This window comes from Numida meleagris, chromosome 3, assembly GCF_002078875.1.
Source record: "Numida meleagris isolate 19003 breed g44 Domestic line chromosome 3, NumMel1.0, whole genome shotgun sequence".
Lineage (NCBI taxonomy): Eukaryota > Metazoa > Chordata > Aves > Galliformes > Numididae > Numida > Numida meleagris.
The window spans coordinates 93,660,941-93,686,271 of NC_034411.1; the positions used below are offsets into that span (position 1 = coordinate 93,660,941).

Here is a 25,331-nt window from a genome sequence, read left to right on the forward strand (position 1 = left end):
GTATATTTAGTTACATTAAAAATTTGATTGCATTCATTTTTGCAATAGGTAATAGTAGAACAAATACAAAGCGTATGTGAATGCTGCAGTAACGATTGTTCTCCAACTAAAAGCAAAACATAAATGTTGAAATATTAAAAATGGGATCAAATGCTTGGCCAAACAAAAGGAAAAATCTTTACTGAGCTGCATTCCTACTAGAGAGAGCAGAGAATGCAGTTCAGTAACTTCAACAGAAGCAGATCATTTGTGTTTATCCCAAAACTAAAGATGTGAAAAGGCAATATTAATTTTAAAATATTGTCCTCCATCTTGAATTGGGAATACAGAATTTCTGAAAGATGAACTACATTGCTATAACAGATAATTCAGAGGGGCACTAGCAGTCCAGCAGAGGTAAGAGAATGTTGGCTCCAAAGTTTATTTGAAAATAAAAGCTGAAATCTTCACGTTGTCCACCCCTGATATAGTTCTTTTCATAATGGAAGTTCCCATATTCATACCATGTAATGCTTAGAAGTTAATTAAAAAGTGCTGTTTAAGCTGCTTTGAATCTTCTGTCAAGTTTCCATGGCTTGATGTTGTCTTACAATAAATTACCCATTTTGTATCTTACATCTAATCCATGCCATTTTCTTGGAATTCAAAAAACCTCATTTTATTGCCCCCACCACACACCATCCTCCAAAAACAAAAGTCACATAATATTTTCAAGCATTGTTCAAAAATAAAGCATTTTTGCAACCAATTCTTGCTATGAAACAATATGCACACAAAATGTATTTCTTAAATCCCATAAAATCCTCCAACATGAGGCAAAATGATAGTGTTTAAAAAGTGGCTGCAGACCGCAACATTGTCATTCAAAGCTGTTTGTTTTTTTTGTCCATTTCAGTTCAAAATACTAAAACATTTAATCACTAAAGCATTAAAAAGAATTTACACTCTATTTATTTTGATCAGCTTACCTCTTCAGAAATATATATACCCCAAAAATGTGCATACATTAGCAGCTATAAACATTACATGGCATATCACACTATGTCAGCTTATATGAAAACGTACAAAATGTGAATGTATTCAAAAAACTATTCTGCAGTTACTATCTTTAAAGCAAGACATAAAATCATTATGAAGTCTTGTAAGCATAACACTGTTTCAAACAGAAATAAATATATAACACTTTCTGGTAAATTACAGCAGCAAAAAACAAGAGGCATCCTTTTTTAAGCAAGACTTTCACCACTATAGCAGCTGTTCAGACCTGAATTCCTCTCACAGCCTGCTTTATATTTTCCAGTAGGGCTTTATTTTCTGGACTCTGATAACGATCTTGATTTGTATACATGTCCGTCAAAGTGGTCACGTAAGCATCAAAATTTTGTTCATTGATTGGTTCCTACGAGATATTAAATAGTAGTTCATATACAACTTTTATTTTCTTAATTGTATATTCATTTAAGCATAACATATTATCAAGGCATAACTGCCACCATTTTTTTATAATATTTAAAATGCCTATTTAGTTCTTACTTAATTTTTTTACAGGATACACTGGAACAGGCCCTCCATGTCTTTGTTAGCAGTTAAATGTATCTTTATGGTTTCAGTGTTGTTACCACAAATATCCAACTGGTTGATGAAACGTAAACATAAAAAAGACATCTATTGTATGAAGTGAACTGAAGATCGCCAAATTCCTTAACTTGTGCTCTCAATCACTTACCATATGTGGCAGCTGGATATTAGCTAGACTATGAATTAAAGACTGGCTTAAATTGGCCAACTCATGAAGAAGAGACTCATTTTGCTGTTCAATTACTTTGTTCTCCTCTTCTATCGTCTTCAGGTTGCTCTCCATTGTGGTAATCTAAAATGGACAAATTTGTGTACAATGTAATATAAGGCAAACTGTTATAAAGCATGTGCTCTTCAAAGGAAGTAATAAAAGAAACACCAGAGAAAGGAGAAGAAGATCTATTATTGAAACTAAAAATGGTTTTGCTTGAGCCTGAAATTCTTACCATTGTTAAAGATATCTTTTTACAACTGCAAGTTAAAGGCTTGTTTTTTTTAATACTGGCAATTATGAATGAAGTTGGATTTAGTTTGACTGTTTTCGAGATTTTCTTTTTGCATTGGAGGGCATTAAGAATAATCTTAGTTCTTCAAATTCACCCATGTGGTTTAATACTTCCACTCCTAGGAGCCCATTTATCAGTGGTACGTTTCTAATATTTTTTGGCAATGCATATATTGCTAGTTAAGCACGCACATCTCCTTGTTGCCAGTGTTCAGCTTTTTTGTAATTACAATTTTTTTTTCTATGCAAATTCATAGGGCTGCTTTTGAAAGCTGAACAATGTATGGTATTGCAATGGAGAGTATGGGCCGCCAGTGTCCCCAGGTGACCAGATACAAGATAGCTCCAGTCTTTGTGGTGCTCAAGCTAAAAAGCATTGTGGAGGCAACTTACCCAAGCTCATGCAGAGCACACTACTAACTAAGTTGTAAGAATTTCAGATGGGCACTGGCTTATGTTCAACCCATCAAGAGCACATTCAGAGCTCACTCATACCTATTTACTCTTTTCTTTGTAGACATGTCCTTACTTTCCACACTGGATGAGAACTGTTAACAGCTATTACAAACTGTGCAGTGTGTGTTCGTCTGTGTAGTTTAAAATAGAGGGTGGAAAAAGGAGCCAGAGAAGTGGAAAAATGCTAAAGAACACAAGGTTTAGAATTATCAGAAAAAGCTTAATTTATTTCTACTTCGGCATAATGGAAAGAATCAATAGAATTTAAACCTACTCTAGGGAACCTGCTTTAGCAGGGGTGTGGGACTAGATAGCCTCCAGAGGTCCCTTCCAATCCCTATGATTACTCTTCTGTGATTCTGTGGTTCTGTAAATACTGAGCTGAAGTGTTTGTGCAGTAACAGCTGTCAGAAAGGGAAAAGATTCTTATGTAAATATTAACTTGACCAGAGTCACTAAACTTTAGGCAATTGCTGGCACATCAGGTTGTTGTTTTATTCTGGACCCAGAGGTTAAGTCTGCTTATGGAAATACAGCCCATTAGTTTATAGACATTACTTTGACAAGTGATGTGGCAACACGTAAAACAATCTTTAAGTAGATCTGATTTTGATTATGCTTGTATATATAGCAATTAATCCAAGCTGTCAGTATTGCAGGAGCTTGATCTGTCACAATCAATCGATTATGAGCTACTTCTACAACACATTATAGCAGGCAAAATACCTTTATTCACTTTTGGAACTGGAAACATACCCTCCTCTCTAGCTTTGCTTTCAACTTGTGCATATTAGAGAGCAGCTTCATGCAAATGCAGAACATCTTTTGTAGGTGCTTGTTATACCCTAAAAACTGCTTTTATATTAGAGACCAATATGAAAAGCCTTATGTCATTGAAGGCGCAGTTAAGTATGGCATGGTGCTGCTGTCTCACAATAATTTAAATAGCTAGAAAATCTATAAAAAATTATGGTTGAGCATTACCACCTGAAAACATTTTTTTTCCCTTGGGCTGTGTCATGTGAGATGCTGACTATTTGAAAATTAATTACTTGCAGATTTTTCTTTCCCTGTCTTACATTTACGTGTTTCTACTCCTCTCATACTTTTGGACCTGCATGTTAATTTCAAACAAATTTACTAGAAGATCTTAAATTAAAAATGCTTTCTTCCAAGTCTTATGCAAAAAGGCAGATGGTAGAGGAGAGTGTTATTAGTGTCCCAGTTGAGATAAAGTCTGTAGTATGACTTCCCACTGCTTTAAAAATGAAAGATTCTATGCGGAAGAGAAGTCCTTGTTATAGGAAAAACTTCCACTGGCACTTAAAATTATACAGGATTCAAGACCATAAGAAACATGACTTTTGCTAGTTATGGTGTTCACAAAATTAAAACTAATTTCTCATTGTGTATTCTTCATCTATAAAGTTTTATTGATATCTAGGTTGCACAATGATTTTCTAAAGCTTTATCAGTAAACATTTTGCTATGCTTAATATAATTTTACTGTTGTTAAAAGAGGAATCTGTTGACTTGGATTCAGTCTTAATAGATTGACAGTGACTATGATGTTACAGTGACTATGACTATCTTGTCATCTTGCTGGAAATGTAGATTGCTTGTCTTCAGGAAAGTGTTGTAATTCATAATGGAAGCCTCATATAAGCAAAAGAAAACAAAAGGCAGCTTGGAACCTTCCAGCTTCATAACTCACGAACAAATTATGCCAATGTTGTATATATAGATTTCCTGTCACTGATTAATCTCCTTGCTTTATGATCTTGCATTTTGTCATCATTACCTTACAGTTATACTTTGTCACATCAGAAAACTGTAAAACATCTCTAAAATCCTATAAAGATCAAATAATGACACAGAACCCTGAATAAAACTGAAATGAGGTTTCAATATCAATTTTGCTACCATTTGGAAGTCAAACAAAAACACTCTGAAAGGCCGCATCCTGCCTCTATTTTTGAGTATACAAGAGGAGGGGGACAATGGACATAGCACTCTTCTCTACAAGCAGTAGGCAAAGAAGTAGCAAGGTGGGATTAAAGGCTGAAAAATATTGGGAACTGCAGTAAAGCTCACTGTTGCTCTCTGTACTCAAATCATGTAAAGAAAACAGCACCAGAAGCTATGGTGGACAGTGGAAAATGTCAGGGAAGGAATTCAATTGATTTCCTTCCTTTGCCTTTTCCATCCATCATCATAGAATCATAGAATGGCTTGGGCTGAAAAGGACCTCAAAGATCATCGAGTCTCAACCCCCCTGCCAAGTGCAGGGTCGCCAACCACTAGACCAGGCCGCCCAGAGCCACGTCCAGTCTGGCCTTGAATGCCTCCAGGGACGGGGCATCCACAACCTCCCTGGGCAACCTGTTCCAGTGCGTCACCACCCTCTGTGTGAAAAACTTCCTCCTAATATCTAACCTAAATCTCCCCTGTCTCAGCTTAAAACCATTCCCCCTTGTCCTATCACTATCCACCCTCACAAACAATCGATCCCCCTCCTGTTTATACGCTCCCTTCAAGTATTGGAAGACCACAATGAGGTCTCCCTGGAGCCTTCTCTTCTCCAAACTGAACAAGCCCAGTTCCCTCAACCTTTCCTCATAGGAGAGGTGCTCCAGCCCTCTGATCATCTTGGTCGCCCTCCTCTGAACTCGTTCCAACAGCTCCACGTCCTTCTTGTGCTGGGGGCCCCAGGCCTGGACACAGTACTCCAGATGGGGCCTCACGAGAGCCGAGTAGAGGGGAACCACCACCTCCCTCTCCCTGCTGACCACTCCTCTTTTAATGCAGCCCTCCGGGCTGCCAGCGCACACTGCTGGCTCATGTCCAGCTTCTCGTCCACCAGGACCCCCAAGTCCCTTTCCGCAGGGCTGCTTTCAAGTACCTCTTCCCCCAGGTTGTATAAATACCTGGGATTGCCCCGACCCAAGTGCAGCACCCTGCACTTGGCCTTGTTAAACCTCATTAGGTTCTCATGGGCCCACTTGTCCAGCCTGTCCAGGTCCCTCTGGATGGCTTCCCTTCCTTCCAATGTATCGACTGCACCGCTCAGCTTGGTGTCATCTGCAAACTTGCTGAGGGTACACTCGATTCCATCGTCTATGTCATTGATAAAGACATTGAAGAGCACCGGTCCCAAGACTGAGCCTTGGGGGACACCACTCGTGACCGGCCTCCACCCTGACATAGAACCATTGATCACAACCCTTTGCCTGCGACCAGCCAACCAGTTCTTAACCCACTGAACAGTCCATCCTTCAAATCCATACCTCTCTAATTTGGAGAGAAGGATGTGATGAGGGACCCTGTCAAAGGCTTTGGAGAAGTCCAAGTAGCTGACATCCATCGCCCTCCTCCCATCCACCGATGCTGTCACTTCATCGTAGAAGGCCACCAGATTGGTCAGACAAGATCTGCCCTTGGTGAAGCCATGCTGGCTGTCTCGGATCACCTCCTTGTCACGTATGTGCCTTAACATGTCTTCTAGGAGGATCTGCTCCATGATCTTCCCAGGCACAGAGGTGAGACTCACCGGTCTGTAGTTCTCCGGGTCATCCTTTCTCCCTTTCTTAAAAATGGGAGTGATGTTTCCCTTTCTCCAGTCACCGGGGACTTCACCGGACAGCCATGATTTTTCAAATATGATGGAGAGCGGCTCGGCAACCACATCAGCCATCTCTCTCAGAACCCTAGGATGGATGTCATCCGGCCCCATGGACTTCCACACATTCAGTTTCAAGAGGAGGTCTCGAACTTGTTCCACTGTTACAGTGGGACAAAATCCGCTCCTCTCACCCACACCTCGAGGTTCAGGGTCCCAGCAGACACGGGGAGCCTGACCACCAGTGAAGACTGAGGCAAAGAACTTATTGAGCACCTCAGCTTTTTCCACGTCTGAGGAAGCCAATTCTCCATCCTCATTTACCAGAGGGGGAACACTCTCCTTGACCTGTCTCCTCCTGCCTATGTACCTGTAGAACCCCTTCTTGTTATTTTTCACATCCCTAGCCAAGTTCAGCTCTACCTGCGCCTTGGCTTTTCTGATCCTATCTCTACACATGCGGACAACACTTCTATCCAGTGTTAGGACTGGTGAAAAATGAGAACAAAATGAGGTTTTAACATCAGCTTTCCCTTGTTTTCAACAGACTTATAGGGAACCTAAAAGGAATTAAGCTGGATCTGTGAAACCACTCTTGCTGCCAAGAGGTGCTCTATGCGATGAAGGGTAATAGGTACTTGTTTCCATATCTAAATTTCTTCTGTAAAACAAGCCTGAAGAAAGCCATATTGTTCATTTGGGCTCCTTCACCTTGTGACTTATGTTAATGATCATGATCTAACCTAATACTTTAACTACTATTAGAAATGTATGTATAGCTTCAGCAAGGGGAAATATAAAGCTGACAGGTCATTGTTTTCGAAAGTATAATAAGCTAGGGCTCTTTTTCTTAATGGTGGTAATTGATGTAGAAATTGCATTCTGAATATTGTTTTCAGATTTTATAAACGGCTCACAAATTAGTATGTGAGGAATATGAAAGACTACAACATATTTCCCATATTTCTTTTAATCAGTCATGTAGAAAAAGCAGCTGAATTTAGGGCTTCATAAAACTGTTACCTGAGTTCTGAGTTTAATCATGTCAGCTTCCATCTGGGAGTTGGATTCATTTAGTTCTTTGATTTCTTCATCTAACTGTTTAATCTCTTCATCATTTTCTATACCTATATGATATAAAAATAAAAGATGTATTAAAATACCTAAGCTTTAAATCAAGATTCAGCAAATTAATTATTTCCATATTTGAAATATAATTTATTTCAAGTAGAAGTATTAAAGAAAAAAAATATGTAAAAAGGAAATGCTCTTCAAACTTGTGTTCTGAAGTTAAAAACTTAAATGTATTTTCCACAACTTTTCAATCAGCAATAATTTTCCAGTGAGAATTATGAAAATGTCTGGAGAATCAGTAAGTCACAACTTTCTTTTTATGCATACTGATTTTAACACATTAAAAGAAAGGCACCTGTAACAACAAATTCTGCTCCACTGTTTTATGTAACTTATTTGAAGGACTATGTTAATTTATAGATCTTCTGAAGGAAAAGAAAATATCTTCACATGATAATTTTTTCATAGCACAATGTTGTCAAAATCATTTCTCAACATAGTGAAATTTTGTTGATGCATTAGGATATATTGTGATTCTGCTGTTGCTTTTAATATTTACATGGCTCAGAAGAGTGTTATGTAATGGTATTCAGGGCAATTTGCAAAATGGAAATGACTTTTTAGTTTTTATGGCTTCAACATTTAAAGAACAGATACCTACATCTTTAAGGATTCCAAGAGGAACAAACTCTGAAGGTTTCATTTATTTAATTATCAGAGCAAAGCATATAGTAGTCCTAGGAAGAAATATAGCTGGTTTTGCATGAGTCTTAAGCCCTAAAGCTACAGAGTTTGTGTTCTCTCTTACTCTAGCATGACTCTTTCATATCTTTTCCCACTATGCCTCACTGGGACAGGAAAGATGCTGTGTGTCTCCGTAACCACCCCAAAAGTCTGTATCCTGTTCCTGAAGGCATTCTTCCTGGGCACGGCAGGTTTTAGAGAAAATTACGTCCAGATCTTTAACTCCCTGAATATTAGCAACTGGACAAAGATAACCAACACTTTCTCCAGCTGTGCTGCAGTGTGGGTTGCAGTGGCTCTGCACAAAGCTTTTCCTATAAATGCTTTTTGGCTTTGAAACACATTTCATACCAGCATTTAAGAAGGCAGTGTGTTAGGCATGCACAGTCATAGATGAAGTGACTACTTCAAGATCTTCAAGGAAAATCTGAAGCCCCTATAATTTGCTTTATTTACACTTCAGGTAGTAGGGTAGTATCTTCGCTTTCATCCAAGGTACTTGCATCATCTTTCATGCAACTCAAGGTTCCCAGGAAAGACTGCAGATCATTGGAGATGAAATGGCACAAAGAGATTTTAGAGAACCCCAACTCCAAATGAATTCAAGGGAACTCATGAGGACTTGACGCCGCTGGAAATAAATTCTTTTCCTCTTTTAAATCCTGCAACAACATAAGGTCACCTATCTACCTTGGCAAATGAGATATGAACCAGAAAATTACAACGGTATACTTTATTTTGAAATATTTTAGTGTTTTAGAGTCATTTGAGCATAACAAGCCAGTCTGACTCGCTCCACTATTGGCTCATATTTCCACAGCATAAAGCCCAGTTCAAATTCTACTGACCACGAATTCACTGTTTATATGAAGATTTCCACACACACACAAAAAAGCCCATAGTAACAACTTCATCTTGCAATGAAATACTGTTTTAAAAGGTAATGATTAAAAATTTACCATTACTGGCCCGCTGCTTTATTGTTAGCATTTGTTCTCCAGACAGCTTTGCCTTCTTCATTGCTGAAGTAGCTCTGGGACATCCTGATAAACTGTGAACATTAAAAAGCTTGTTAGTTTTGATAGATCTTCAAAAATAAATCTTTAATCCAAAACTGATAAAAAACAGTATTAAAGATAAAATTTATCATCAGTGCCTGGTACTGAAAGAGTGTGTTTGTCTAAAAAAAATAAATAAAAAGACTTACCAGTAGTTATTTCATTATTTTATTCTTCCATTCAAATTCTTTTTGTGTAAACGCTAACATAAAAGTCAGATATGTCTTGTAAAAATATAAGGCAAGGAACAACAGTCCAATTTTCTTATTGCTCTTAAAAAGTTATATTTTAACAGTAGTTATTTTGTAAATACTTCTCCACTTTGAATTTACATGACTCCTCTTTGAACTTCCACCCACTTTAATTAATATGTCCAAACATTAATTCATTAATTAATGTGCATCCTAACAATTAACCCCTACAGGCCATACTTCTCTTTGTGAATATAGTGTATGGAGGTGGGTAAATTGCTCTTCTCTAAACTGCTTCTTAAAAAAACAGTATCTGTGCATTAGTTTTCTGTTGAAGCACAAGAAAAGTAATTCCCATAAAAATAACCTTGCTTCAGATATGCATCTCTTACAATGTATATTTGATACACTGATGGATGTAGACTCAGTTATTGCTTGTCTCTCATGCTGTCAAAACATTTAACTTTTAATGAAATCCTACAAAATAGTTTGATAGCAAACGCAACCTCAGCAGATTAGTTGTAAAAATAAAAATAATTATTGGAAATGCTCACTATTTTTATGTAATTGTATATACCAAACAATTTGCTTTTTAAAAGTCACATTCTTAATACAGTATCACAAGTAAGATGAAATACATATTCAATCTGATTGAAACTTTTGAAACTTACTAAACAATCCCATATTCCTTCAGGATTCATTTCATAAACACTAGAACTGAAAAATGTTACACACATGTCACTGCTTACTGATAATATCTCTGCAACACAGAACAAATTTCTGAGAAAGATATCTTTGAGTAAAAGCATTTACTTAGGTACAGACCCAACTTCCCACAAAAAATATTCAAGTACAATATTTAAACATTGAAAAATTTTCTCTAAAAAGCCTGGGCTACTATTATCAAGTGCAGCCATTTAGAAAAGGCAATTTTCCCAGAAAAAGTCTAAAAATTAAATTTGTTTTCTCAGAAGAAAAATCAGTGTTCAATATCCAGACTTATTACCGAGAAGATAGGTAATAAAACAACCCTGGCACTATCAAGAAATAGCATGATCCAATAACTTTTCACTGTTGCCTAAGTAGTAGGATGTCACAGTATTCCAAGCTCTACTCCAGACTCAAGGCATGACCATAAAAAAACCCTCCTCTTGAAGTGCCAGTAGGAGGAAGATTCAGGAGAAGAGGGTTGTGTATTTTGGGAAAAAAAAAAAAACATCGGTGTGGGGAAAGGAATTAAAGATAACAACAGTATATGGATTGCAACAATTGTGTTAGTTTGCTCTTATCTTGATCCTCAGCCTCTTCCTCTCCAAAAGCCTTAAGAGCTGACTAACTAGGGAACTCCTCAAAATAAAACTATCTCCCAAAATAGCCGTAAGTATAGCTATTCCAACCCTATGCAGACCAGTATAAAATTTGGATGCTAGAATTGCACCTACCTGAAACCACAGAATAACAAAACAAAGTGTGATCACAAGCAGTAGAACTTGACATTGTGTGCCTACATCCAAAATTTTGTTCCTCACTGGTGATCTAATATCACAGATGGAGGAGAGCTTTGACTAAAAGGGCTTCTTGCAATGATAGTGCCCAAACCATTGACTACAGCCAAGTTTCTTCTTTTGACCTTCCTGCCTCTCACACACATGGTTTTAACATGTGCACCACTGTACTGCTATGATTACCTTTAGCTTGTTAGGTTCTTGACTTTAGAAGAAGTAACGAATGAGCACAATCGCCTGACTTTTGCTGCAGCTTCGTTTAATTCAAGAGAGCATTCTATATTCCCAAAGATACCAAACTCAACACACAGGAAGATGTCAAAGTCAGACCATGCCATCAACCTCCTCTGCAGGACTTCACTGCCAAACCTGTCTCTCCATTAGTTGCATACTGTATTGTAACTGGATTAGTTCACTTGCCAGGCACCTATAATTTTAATGAAGCAGTGACTAGGTTAGTAGTCTAAACTAGCAAATCGAGTTCTACTAAAGCATATTTAACTTGGCTACATTCTTCAGAAATGCATGAGACAAGGATAGCAATATGCATCCTCTTTGCCTAGCTCTGCTGTTAATTAAGGTAACTATAAATACTTTAAATCATTAAATAAGAAATTAGAATTTTGATAAGAAGTTTCCACTCTGCAAGGACATCCTACCACTTCATTTCCACCTTCCAGTACCTGAAGGAAGCCTACAGGAAAGCTGGGGAGGAACTTTTTAGAAGGGCAGGTAGCAACAGGATGAGGGGAAATGGAAGAGGGTAGATTTAGACTAGATATCAAGAAGATATCTAAGAAGGGAAAAAAGTGGTGTGTTCTGGCGTTATGGCAATTGTCTTCCCAAGTAACTATTATGTGTGATGAGCCTTGCTTTCCTGGAAAGGGCAGAACATCTGCCTGCTGATGGGAAGTAGTGAATTAAGTCCTTGTTTTGTTTTGTTAGTGCACGCAGCTTTTGCTTTACCTAGTAAATTTTCTTTATCTCAACCCATGAGTTTTTTCACATTTATTTACCCTTTCGGTTCTTTTCCTCATCCTATTGTGGAGGGAGTGAGTGAGCGGTTGTGCTGGACATAGCTCTCTATTGGCTCTAAATCACAAGAAAGATTTAAGGAAAATATGCTGCATGTACCTCAAAAATAAAAAAAAAAGACCAAGACAAACAAGCTAACAAGTAATTTTGATAAGGATAATATCAACTTTAAAGGCTTTACATTGATACCTGCGTCACACATTTTTTCTGTTACAAGTTGAATTAGTGTGTATTCCTGTTTTGCTTTGTTTTTTATATTTTAATAAATCTTCCACTGACTTGTACACAAATGGAGAAGTCTAGAGCTTGTTCATTCTACGAAAAAACTCATAAAATCAATCACAATTATCTCACTTGCCACTGCCATTATTCTCACACACATGGAAAATAACACAAAATAAAATATAAACATAGTTGACCATTTTTTTTCTGTATTAAAAATGAATAAGGCTTTCGAACAACATTGCTGGGAGTATGCCTGTAATAAATACAGTCTAAACATAATGAGGCACCATTTATCTGTGTTCGACTGTGGATGGCACAGGGCTTGAAGCTACAGTATTTCAGGTGGAGCTTTGAGAAGTCCAATACTCAACTCCTGGCTCCCCCTGAATTCCTGATTCAGCAGGAGCTGAGCTGCTGCTGCTGGTCATCAGCAACTTGTCTCCTTGAGATGCCATGCTTCTTGGCTCTCGCTGAGTTTTTACTATCAGCTCTCTAATTTGAGAAAGAAAAGTGCAGTGTGGTATATCATCCTTGAAAGCGAGCCACAATTTACAGAAAACCTGTGAAAAATGAATTAAACTGTTGGATTAAAGTGATCTGGGGCCAGGTCCTACAAACCTCCTGTAAGGTAGGTGCTAAAATTTGATCAAGCCTCAATTTTTGCTGGTTGGCTGTGTACATCTGACATTTCAGCACATCATTTATATCAGAAATTTGCTTTTGTTGTGTGTGGGTGCTAGATAGAGAGGTGCATGGCTGGGACATACTCATGCGGTTTTGCTTTATCAGAATGGCACCGTCAATGCAGCAGACATTTCTATACACTATATATCTGCATTAACTGGGCTTCTTTTTTCAGGAACCCTTTACAAATGGACAAATGCAGAGGTAAAGTACTAGCAGCCCCATAATCCACAAAATAAGCCCGATCCATATGGAGCTACATTTGCATTTTAGCCTAACTTTAATGAAGAGTAATGACTTACAGAAACCCAGTCATCTAAAATGAATGCAGAAAGACTATACACATAAATCAAGATAAAGCACACATGGTGACGGCATTGTTGAAAGGTTGAACACAATGTCAAGAATGCATTTTCTTTTTCTTGTTTAGGAGTTTAGTTACATTGCAACCAATGCCTAGTCATATAACCACTAGATTTGAAAAATAAGGTGAAATTGGCCCAAAAATGAAAGGAAAATTACTGGCGGAGAAAAGTTTGAGGGAGAATTCTCACTAGTAGTTACTATATATTTACAAAAAAGTCTAGTTTAAAACAATGAAACATGCTAAAATGCTGAACTGCCTCAAGAATATAATCACACTGCCTTTGAGGGTTCAAGCAAGAAAGGCCATTTGAGTGGAGGGATCACTAATCAAGTGGAGTAATTGCCTGGGTGATTGATTTTAGCTATCTGGGTTCCAGCTGTGCTTTGTTAAACTTTTTTTTTTTTTTTTTTTTTTCCTCAGCAGAAAGATGTAGTCTGGTTGGTCTTCAAGTTGAAGGAATTGTACTTGGCCTGTCAAGTGAAGAAAACATTTTCCAAGCAGGGATTTGGGGATGTGGAAAAGTAGGAGACATAGGTCAAAATAAAATGCAGCTTTTATACTTGGTGCGTGAAGTGCTGAAGTTTACAGAGAAAGAACAGGAAGTAAAGAAACAAGAGGCTTTATCTGGAGTAATCACGAAGTATCTCGAGGGCTAATTTTATAAACATTTTAAGATGTTTATAGATTCACCACCACTGTGGTGTTGTTTTTTTGAAAAGAAAACAGAACTCTTTTCCTGTTTATTAAAAGTAGCATCGTCCACAGACTAAAGAAAGCAATATGTTCCAGGACCTCTGTTAACTACAGATAGATCCAAAACAAGCCCCAGAGAAAATACTTTTGAAATCCAGATAAATACAGATCACAGTGAAAAGTACTGCTTCATTTTGTTAATGGAAGAAATCTTACTCTTTTGACTAAGCCCCAGAGCTGCTTGGTAATGTCTGAAGTTCAAGTTAAGAGATCAAACTCAATGATCAAAGTGACCCTTTCCTTGGTTTAATATTAAATCCATGAGCCACTCATTTTTTTCTACGTTGAAGAGTACCAGCTGTAGAGATTTCCTTATTCCCACGAGTAAATTCTGCTACACACCTTAAAGGACGAAATACTCTACGAACAACTCCAGCAGAGATAAAAGGAACCCTCCATGACTGAACACTCATTTTTATTTACATTCAAGCATGACTGGCTTCTCCCCAGCTTCTTATTGAACTGTGAAGTAAAGGGAGTCCAGGAATGTTAGCGATGGAGAGGTTCTGCAAACAAGGTAGTTCTGTTTGCTTGGAGATTACTGGGACTCATGTAGGAACCACCTCCTCCCCAGCAGATACACAACTCCAGCTGCCTTTGTGCTGTGTTGAAGAAACCACCTCTTCAGCTCAATTTCAGAATTCTTCACTCAGAAAGAATATTTTCTTATTAATGTCATGCTTTTTAAGCCTTATTTCCTGTTTAAAGCATTTTTGGTGTACTTACACCAGTGTAAGAATTTTCACTTAAGTTTTTAGTCATGAGGGAAAATAAGAAGACTAAAATCTTGATGTGTTAAGTGGCAGCTTCTGAAGCAAGCTGCTTTATAAAGCTGCTGAGGAAAGTAGCTCAGATTTGATTTTTGTTTAAATAAATATTGGCATTGGTTCCAGAACTAAAAACAGTTAAAACATTACCTAAGTGTCTAGAAAAAAAATATAGCCATTCTGATTAGAATTAAAATGTAAACTTCTTAATATCATTTTAATGATAATTGATCATTGTTTCAGAAAGACTTCCTGTAAGTAACTACTTTCTTAGTTTGGAGTGGGAGGGTTAAAGCAGCGCTAAAATCTTGTTGGTCAAGCAACAAACGGTCTGCTATATAGAGTGAATGGCCATGATACACACAAGCTGAGAGGGCTTTTTTTCTTTTTAATCAAGGTTAAAGAAGTAAAATAGCTAAACTATGCTTATTCCTCAGAATAAAATAATAGAATTAGAATCAGGTAAAAAAATAGTAACTTTAAAAATATCAGAAAATATGTAGAACTGTGAACATTGCCGAGCTGAGAGAAAAGACTCTGAGAGTAGTCTCAATCTGAAAGGAATCCCTCTGGGGCATGAATATACAACAGAAAAAAAAAGGATTAATGAATCTCAAAATGCTGGAACTGTAAGAACACTGCTAAAGTTGCCCTTCAGCTGGGCATACTGAATCCTGTGGCAAATCTACATGATTTTTTGTTAACTGAAGTTGCTTAGTCAGCAGAGAGGCTCTGTGGGTGGGCTTCTCATATGTACAAATGAGCATTGACCTCTATCATCCCTGAACAGAGAAAGGGTTTTTGCCTGTTGCCCAATGAGGTAATAACTGTTAAAAATCTCTCATTATTCTCAGGCAAAGGAGATTTTATACATATATGCATATTACAGGTGTGAAAGGGGCCCTATAAGCTGTGGGGATGATGTAGGCACTTAACAGAGCACCACTGACTGGAGTTTCCCAGGAGCTGGGGGCCCAACCCTGGTTACTGCAAATTCATCAGCCTCTCTCCTGTCCCGTTACAGCACATAACAGTACAGACAATCTGAAGACTGGTGGGTTAACTGGTAAGTCAAATAGAGTTGTCAAGGTGAAGATAGACTGAGACTTCCCTCTGTGCAATAGGTAAGGTGTATCTCTAGCAACATGTCTTTGATTATTTTTTTGGGGTAGCCAAAAAAATTTCAAGCAACTTGTTTAGTGACCAAGCCCAGCTAGAAGCACCGTTTCTCTAGGAACTTCACTAGGCAGCAGAGAGACAGCGGCACTTAAAGAAGAAAATTTGTCCCACCTGTAATCTAACAAACCATACGGTGATCTCTGTTTTTTTATGGGCTTTGTCTGTAATGAGGACAAACATGCCTATAACCAGAGAGCTTCTGCTAAGTGCCTGAAATCAACGAGATGTTACACTGCAAGCACATGTACAAATTACTGTCTACTGTCATTTGTCAGCTCTGCACAGCTAAGTGATTTTTCTTGCTTATATTGTGCAGTCTGCTTTTTCTAATATGAATTTCATATTATTTTCTCCTTGACTTTCCCAAGGTAAATAAGCCTCTTAAGTCCTTCTAGATTAGCTCTCTGTTTGGGGTCTATCAGTTTAATAGACTGCATTTGATTAAAATGTTATTCCATCCTTCCTCCGGATTGTAATGAAAAGAGCTGGCAGAACTACCTGCAGTTTAAGAACCTAACTCTTTCAAGGACCAGGCTCTGCTTTCAGTCACTTCTGACTTATGCCAAATTTTAACTGATCTTACTACAATCTTTCAAAGTAAATGCCTCCCTCAGGCTCATTTTTTTTTCCAAATGTCATAGGAAAAATATATCTATTTCTCAGATATATTTGTATACAACTGTTTCGGTCATATTCATTTTGTTTATATTGAGGAGGAAGGGGGAAAACAAAAATTCAGTAAATATTTCTAATTAGAGTGACACTTGACATTTCATGAGGTCTTATTCTGAGTTTAGAGAAAAATTCTGCTGTCCTCATGAAAATAAACATGGATTTGGTGGAGTTACAAACCTCTGGCAATCTGTCACTGGGACATGAGCAGCATATAGGTGTTAGTATTTGGGTGCCAGATACTTGATTTATTTTGTCTACATGAAAACTGGGAGCACTCTGGGCCTTTCTTTACCATCAACCCTGTTCAGGGCTGAATGGCACAGATAAGAAGAATGCTTGCTAGGAGCACAGCTGGTGAGATCAGGTGACCTGTTCTGTCAGTGCTCAGGAGAAACACATTAGAAGATCAACATCTACACTACTCAACCAAACTGGTCCTGGACATGGCCTCAAGCCACGTCCATATGCCATACCTCAAGTCAATGAACATTCACCCCAACATTGTCTGGGCGACATTTTATTTGTTATCATAGTCCACAGCCACCAAAAGACAGCTCATATAGAGCCAAAATAATTATTACATACAGGCATAGATGTACAAACATAATACTCTGTACCTTTGGCTCAGTAAAGGTTCCCTAGTCTGCTTTACTGCTTGTTTTGAAATAGCATGGAAGCCTGCTTTTAGCAACTGATGAATAGAAATCTGGATCAGACTATATTGTTTTCAATTTCATATTTTTCTTCTTTGTATATATATTATTATTATATTTAATTGCCATGATCCTCTCCTTGACTTCTTAGAAATCTGTCGGCACATCTGCATGTCTCTCATCCCTCAGTAATGTCACCATGATGACACCTGTCACTGTTAGTTGTAATTACTGCCAAACATAGTGAGTTTAGCTAATTCTTCTATGCTCTTAACATTGTATGACTTTCTCCCACTGAAATGCAACCCAGAGCTTCCAGGAAGAAGTAAGAACTACAAAGGAGCAAAATAAGTCAATGGTGGGGAGTGAACAGGAAGCCAAAAACAACAATAAAAAGGTTTAAAAAACTTACTGGGGAAAAAGTGAAATAATAATAGTTAGGAATGAATTAACGTTGGCCCAAATGTGGCACTCTTTTTGTCAACTTACTTTATCAACAGCTGCTTTACTCCTTTTAGTCATATAGCTCATTTCCAAGGGCCACATTCACCAAGCTAATAATGCTAAGTATTTTCTAGCTTTTAAATTCCAAAGCTAAGAAACAGTAATGGTGAGGGAGGAGATGGCTTCAGGCACACAGATTGAAAGCTCTCCACCAATTTAGAAATGAATTTGCAGCCACTAGCACATGTTTGGAGATGTGAAGTGTCTGGATTATAGACCTACTTCCCCTTTAACACTCTGCACACAAATACAGCCCACAGATAAACCCTTTGGTGAGATGTGAACCTTTGGACAATGATTCAGGCTACAGCCCTGAGCACCAAGAGATTTGACCACAGTGGTACTTGCAAGCCTATCCTTCAGGAGTAGAGGCTGATATTCAAGGTTCTTATAGACAATGTCTGCTTCTAGCAAACATTTAACTTGAAAAAGGATCTGCACATGAAAATCTACAGCTCCATCCTTCTTTCCTGACATGTGTAATTTCATTTGTCATAGGTGCCTTGGGAGTTTGGGAGCTCGGAGATTCTCTGAGGAAGTGTGTGAGTGTAGGCATCAGCCTGCTTCTAGCAAGCAGCTGCTGAAGATAACTCCTGTCTTCAGCTTTATTTTCTCCTAACCTGCCTGTTCCCAGGCTTAACAACGCAGCTGCCCAGTTCAGAGCTGAGACCAACCTAGAATTTTCAGAGGAAATAACCCAGGTGGTGTTCCTTCACCTCAGGATGTATACCCGCGTATACTGAGTGCACTGCTATTATCTTCCTACAGGCTTTCTGAGAGCCTTACAATTAATTAGGTTTTGCTATGTATAATGTGGATAGTCTGAAACAATCCTGTTTTTTATAACCGCTTCATAACTTCTACTTATATTTCTTCAGAAGATAAAAGGGGCTAGTTGATGTCCATTACTTTCTTCGATCATACCTAAGAATTTTGCAAACCCAGGGACATGTTGTTGCTGTTTAAACATAAATCCTATTCTACAAACTTGTTCTCAGATCTTGGAATCCCACTGTATAATAACTAAGTTGCATTTTCTTATAATCTGTTTCATTTACCTATCTATTGACTCCACGATTACACGCTTTCCAATTCATTCTCACATTAGTAATAGGTCACTTATTTCACATTGGCCTTTCCTACTGGCACTGTCTCCTCTGTGAACCATACTACTTCAAATCCTTGCTTCAAATCCCTCCTGGTAACTTTTGTTGCCACACTTTCCTACACGAAATTCCTTGATAAAACTATTCATAGGAATTTCTGTGGACAGGAACAGCAAACATTGAACAAGCACCTTTGTTGGTGCCCTTGTTCATAGGACAGGAGTCTAAATTTACTAAAGTTTGTGCCTTTTTCCATTGACTACTTATTTCTTCTTCAGAAGTATGTATGTACAAACATGCATATATGTAAATTTCCGACAATTTGATTAACAGTTGGAGCAGATTTAAAACTATGTACTGATTTGCCATCTTGTGGATCATTGCAAGAGGCTGTTGTTATCAGCAGAATATACAAGGTGCAACAGCAGCTCTAAGAAATCTGTGCCTTAGTAACCTCTCTCCATATATACAATAATTGATTCAATAAGTGGCATAATTTTCACAAGTCAGTTTGCTGTTTCAGTTTCCAAGTATTATAGCCGTTTGGATAATATAACATTAATGTCTACTCACAAATGGCAGAATGTAAAATCTCAGCATATTTAGGACACTACTGCATCTAGCTGATATGTATGCTAAGAGAATTCTGATTGTTAACAAATTAAGCACACCGACAAAACATATCTGAAGTAACATTAGTTACTATGGTATAAAACAAGAGCTTTGCCCTGGCATGGTAGTCAAGTTCACACTGAGATTCCCATCTAAAGCTCCAAAAACACCCCTGCTTCCTCATAACCTTATGTTTAAAACAGGGACAAAATTAACCCCTGGTAGACTAGCCACTAATCTCTTAAAAGCTATGCAAAATGTTATCACTGAAGTTCTCTTATTTTTGCTAAATTTATGTAAAATAGGGCTTTGTTTTTCTTTTCTCAAATATTTGTATTCCGTTACTTTTAAATAATCTGATGTATTCTGTTTGGGTTTCTATTCTGTAATCTGTTGACTATTTTGAGAGAACATTTTCATTACCAAATAAGTAAAAAGTACATCATATTTATAGAACTGGTTTCTGAAAATACTTTCATTCCATGCTCATTTGTGAATCAACAGTGCGTTCAACATCTCTGAAAATCAGGTGGATTCTGATGTGTGTTATGAAGTCTACACCAAAGTAATTTTTTTCTGAGTCACTCAATAAAGCAGAAGCATATTTACAGTTATCATTGTGCACACTTTTTTCCCTAAAATCTTCTGAGTATTATAGATTCAGATTCAGATCTCTACTTGCAAAGATTTTCATTTAAGAAATCGTGAGTCTTTACTTCCAGTTATCCAAAAACATAAACGAGAAGCCTGTTTTCAAAGTAATAATGAATGTCAAAAGGAACAGAGAAATGTCATGACAAAAAGCTGTATTCCAAATCTTGTTAATATAATTTAAATAATCTAATTAAGTGAAAAACATAAGTTATGTTTACTCACCTACGATGAGTAAGAAAACTACCACTGACATGTCCTGAGCCATCGCATCCTGGGGTTGGACATGACATTCCTTCCGTCTTCACTGACTTCCAAGAGAACTGTGAGCCATTTAGGTACCCATCCTTTTGCCTTTTGGCAGCTAGAGGACACCCTGATGCACTGCGATGGGATGCATATTTTCCAGTTATATGACCCTGACCATCACAACCAGGAACTGGACATCTGGATAGCAGATAGATGAGATAAACTTTATTGTCTTGCCATCATATACCTGGTAGCCTCTACAACAAAGTCAAAATAAACCTGACATGAAAAGAAAAGAACAATCATGCATTGTCGTCTTAAAAATAGTCAAGATACCCTCTAGTGAGTAAAACGACAAACAGAGCTTTGCTAATAAAGTTGTTATATGATAAACCTTAAAGAGGCTAGCCAGCAGTTGAGGTCACAGCTGTTGATACTGTGTAATTGCAACAAAAAGAGTGAAATATATATTTGAATTGCCAGTTTTCATTATAAGTAAACAGCACACTGGAATTGAAATGGTGGCTATGGAGCTCCACTCAGTAGGGAAATTGTCCATAAAATACCTATAACCATAAAATCCTACTTAGTGCCATCCTTGTTACATTTTAAGTATATATATGTTCTAAAGAACACTTGTCTGAAGTCCTGAAAATGTTAGGCATAAACAGCGTAAGTGATGCTTCTCTGACTGAAAGGATGTTGTCAGATTAAAAATCAGGAGTCAGATTATGAGAGATCATACAAAATTGTAGTGCCTACTGCATCAGAAATGTAGAACATGTTTAACCACTCTCCGAATTGGAGAGACTATAACAAACTCGCACTACATGCCTACAGAGATCAGTGAAGACAGCTCCACATGCATCTGTTACTTGGGAATCCCCCATACGTTTGCCCTATTTACTTACAAAAAAAAAAAAAAAAAAAAAAAAAAAAAAATCAAGATTAGAAGGAAGAAGACAGGATCCCCAAAGTGAAATGTTTAAAGAAAATAAATCAGTCAGTATGTCACTACATAGCACATGCCAAAACAAAGTTGGTTATTTCATTGGCTGTCCTATGCTAAAATATTGCTGCAACACTACATGGAGGATCCAGTTCTGAATGGTTCAGAGCAGTCACTAAGCCCGCCACGTGCAGCAGTCGCTGAAATCACAACACTTTGCAAAGGCCTATAGATAAGTATTTGTTCCTCTTCTTGCAAACTGAAAAAGCAGTCAGATTCTAAGTGGTAGTTTAATGTAAGTATTTAATTCTCTATTCCCGTGACTACTTTATTTAGCACGTGTGGTTTGTCTATAGTATGTAAACACTTTGTAGGGTTTTTTAGAAGATAAAGATTAATGCAGCTTTTGAATTTCACATGAAAGGCACACTTAAATTGCATTTAAATTAGAGAAGATTATATCCTTGGCTAGAATAAATCAGCACGGGTCCTTGATTTGCAGTCACTGAATTAAAATGGGCCGGTGCAGAATTCCTTGGGATTTAGAGAGCTATGTACTTTTTCTTAAGCAAAACTATTTCACACTTAAGCCACATATTCCTGGATAGCTACAAAGCAAAATGTTTGTCTTAAAAGTTGAAGATATATACGACCTGTTAGCGAACACGTGAAGGCCCTTTGACAATATTTGTTCTCACCTAATTGGCTCTTGGTCTTCTTTGTCTTCCTTGCTTTGTGCTATCCTGATCCCACTCTTCTTTGCTCGTGGACAGCCTGAAAGACTGAGTGAAAGAAAACATTTTAAACCACAGTTTCTCGTTCTTTCGTACAGTTAACAAGAGATACACTTTCTATAGCAAAAACTGGCAGAATGGGTAATCCTGTCCAGTTTCCAAAATCAATGCTCAGTAGTTTGAATAGGGAGAACTGCAGTATATAGTCAGGAGGGGGAATCCAAGCAACTCAGTCTGTGATGGCAGGACAAGACTGCAAGCTCTGCGTAGACCACACACACAGGCAGTTCCTGAAAAGGCACAGAACGCAGCTCCTAGCTCTCTGCCTAATAATCCCTGCAGCTGACTCAGCAGCAGCTACGGCAGCTTTGAGAGGAACAGAAGTGTCTCAGTGCTGAGAGACATTATGTCTGCTGTATGGCTTAGAAGCTAGGGGGTTAGAACCCAGGAGCCTTTGGATCTGTTGGTAGGACAAAAGATTTCTTTTGGGGACACATCAGAGCTACTATCAAACCTTCTAAAACGCCATGCAGGAGTCCTACAGAGCTGTTGAATAAAAACGGAGCAGAATTTAGAGCTGGACAATGCCTTTTTAAGAAAGAATTCAAGTGCTCAGAACACTGGGCCCAGACAAGTTATATGTTAGGCTAAACTATGTTACTTTTAACTAAACACTGAGAATGTAGTTTAACTACAAAAGATGGAAAAATAACTATTCCAGGATCTTATAAGTTCAACTTTCTCTTTGCATACAAAGAGTTAGTTACAGAAGAAGTTCAGTAGAATTGACAATGAGTTTAAGAGATATACAAAGATGGGCAGAATTTTTTTAAGTAGCTGTTGTCTCTGTTGAGGACACAGATATATCTATCCAAAAACCATGTTTTATGCTCTCCTTAAATGTTATTTCCATCTTAATATAAGAACATATAAAAAGAAATCCAATGGTAGAGCAACACCTTCAAATGTATTGAGATGAAAGGCAAAGTTGTATTACAAAATTTGCCTCAGAGAAAGAAATAAAATAGATTAGATTTTTGTTTCCAGCATGACAAAAAGTATTTCAGTGTTGTGTAGTCCCCTAGTACCTGTCTACAGAAAGAAGAGACAGAAACAGTGGCAGCAAAAATTCTTAATATTTTGTCTTGTTAAGACCAGAGAGAACTGCGAGGTACAAATAAAGAAAAGGGCGATGCAATCACGGATGGAATTCTGTGTTGGTAAATAAAAAATAACCCACAGCCAAAAGCAGTCCGTATACTGTAAAGTTGTAGATAATTTAATTAAATAAAAGGAGGAATGCTGACACAAGATACCAGCACAGAGCACGTTACCTAGCAACTTCTAGGGAGATTACATGGCTACATTTATATTGGCAAACAGAAAGGACCTAGAACTATTGTTGTGACCCAAGACCAACAAGTTCACATCCATAGAGCTCAACCCTCTTTCTCTGTAAAACCCAACAGCCACACCCATATTGCTTAGACAGAATGATGTGGCCATGTGTGGAACCCCAAATAATTTCTGAGAATTGCGTGGGAGACTTTCACTGGCCCAGGGCCAGCACAATGTCAGGGCACACTATAACTATTTAATAGTGTAGACAACTGCTCTGCCTATATCAAGAACCAACAGCGTAGCCTGTGTTCTCGTCCCATTCCATTAATACAAACATAGCTGGTCATTTTCGTTTTTGAAGAAAGCTGCTGCTTATTCACACTAGCACACACTAAAGCTCCCTGTGTACAAATCCCTTGCCACTGAAGAGCAGTTTTCATTGAAAATAATAACATTATAATCTGAAAAACTCAAAAGCTGGAGGAAAGAAATAGGAGGGATTTAGAAATGAGTTGTTTCTCTGACCCTCATATAACCTAGACTGTAAAAAGCAAAGCCAAAAGGAGGGGAGTTACAGATATTCCCAGGTTATCTGTGAAATTAGTTTTACACACTATGTGAGAATTAGCAGGTTTTACATTTGAAAGCTGAATATTTAAAAAAATGCCTCTGAAAGCAACACGTTTTAGTAGGTGTACAGATGGATATGTTTGCAGATGATGACATTTTCATAACACATTCTGAATTAAGAATTTCTGCCTTGACTAGTGATTTAATGCTTTCTGCATATTAAATCAATTCAATTATCACCTATTTATTGGTGTTTTGGTGCATCATCTTTTTGCAATAGAGCCTTGTATTTTGGCACTATGATTTATTAGGAAATTCTAAGACTTTTCAGATCTTCTAAGCAGACATTTCCAACAGACAGCTTCTGAGGTTATGATTAATTCATTTTTCCTCTGACAGCAGATTCACCAAGAAAACATATGTCAAAGATGAGGCTTCATTTTAATTTTTCATCCTGTATTAACCAAAAGATATTATAAAGTAAACATATTACTTCATTTTGATATCAGCTTAATTCCTTATCTATGAAGATAAAAGACAATAAAAGAACATAAATGACAGTATATGCCAATATAACATCTTGCATACATTAAATGTCTGTGTGGAACTGCAGAAAGTTATGGCAGGGTTAAATCTGCCTTCATGTATGCTATACATGCAGCCATTTTAAATACAAATGATACCTAAACATCACGACAACTACCTAGGAGATAAGTTTTTCAATCCATTTCTTCTAATATTGAAAGGATTAAGTGCATAAAATAAAAACAAAAACTTGACTCAGATGCAAGCTGAGGTAAATTACAATTTTCAATGTGGGAATTAGCTTAACTGTGGATGTACTGCAGGATCTCTCATATTCAATAGTTCGAGACTTAGGTGACTGGTTTCCTTCCTCTTAAAGATAAGGTCTTTTGTCAGCCTCACCACCTCAATGAATGGCCTTGACAGATATCATGAACTGAATAGTGAGGGGTTGGCTTAGTGTAAATGTGGTAAGTCTCCGGGGGACACCTGCTATTATAAGCAAAAAATTTGTCCCTCCTTTCCTGGTCAATATTACCGTGCAGAACTTTAAACTAGGGGATGGGGAAGGGGATGTACCACTGAGTGCAACAGAAGAGCCAAGAAACACTGTCACTTCAGGATGCAGCAACGGAAAACCTCCGATTTATCCCAGAGGACTTTGGGAGGGCTCCTCCAAGAAGGTAACATGGCTAATAGCCCAGCTGATGTGTCTCTATACCAATGAGTTATTTAGCAGATGAAGCCATAGTGCAATTAGATAACTATTACCTAATTGCTATACACAGAAACATGGTGGAACAAATCTCGCAACTGGAATACTACTAACAAGGGCTAAAAGCTTTTTAGAAGAGACAATCAGGGCAGGATGGTCAGGGGAGTTGCCCTCTATGTTAAGTGGCAGCAAAGAGATGCCTCTAAAAAACAGCCATGATTAGGTTGAGAGCTTGTGGGTTAAAATTAGGGACCAGATCAATAAAGGAATTCTGGTGGTCAGGGTCTAATACAGGCTGCCTGATCAG

The 25,331-nt window shown here is 37.7% G+C and overlaps 1 protein-coding gene across 1 annotated transcript in view; it reads right to left on the bottom strand.

Moving 5' to 3' along the window:
* Nucleotides 1-25,331, bottom strand: part of MYT1L (myelin transcription factor 1 like) — a 136,184-nt gene continuing 110,853 nt past the window's right edge. Inside the window, exons 16-21 of the mRNA XM_021393058.1 lie at nt 21,838-21,921; nt 20,167-20,388; nt 8,936-9,027; nt 7,182-7,285; nt 1,727-1,870; nt 1-1,399 (exon numbers count right to left, since the gene is read on the bottom strand). Of these exons, the coding sequence (XP_021248733.1) occupies nt 1,259-1,399; nt 1,727-1,870; nt 7,182-7,285; nt 8,936-9,027; nt 20,167-20,388; nt 21,838-21,921 (787 nt within the window). The 3' untranslated portion in view covers nt 1-1,258. The remainder of the gene's footprint in view (nt 1,400-1,726; nt 1,871-7,181; nt 7,286-8,935; nt 9,028-20,166; nt 20,389-21,837; nt 21,922-25,331) is intronic.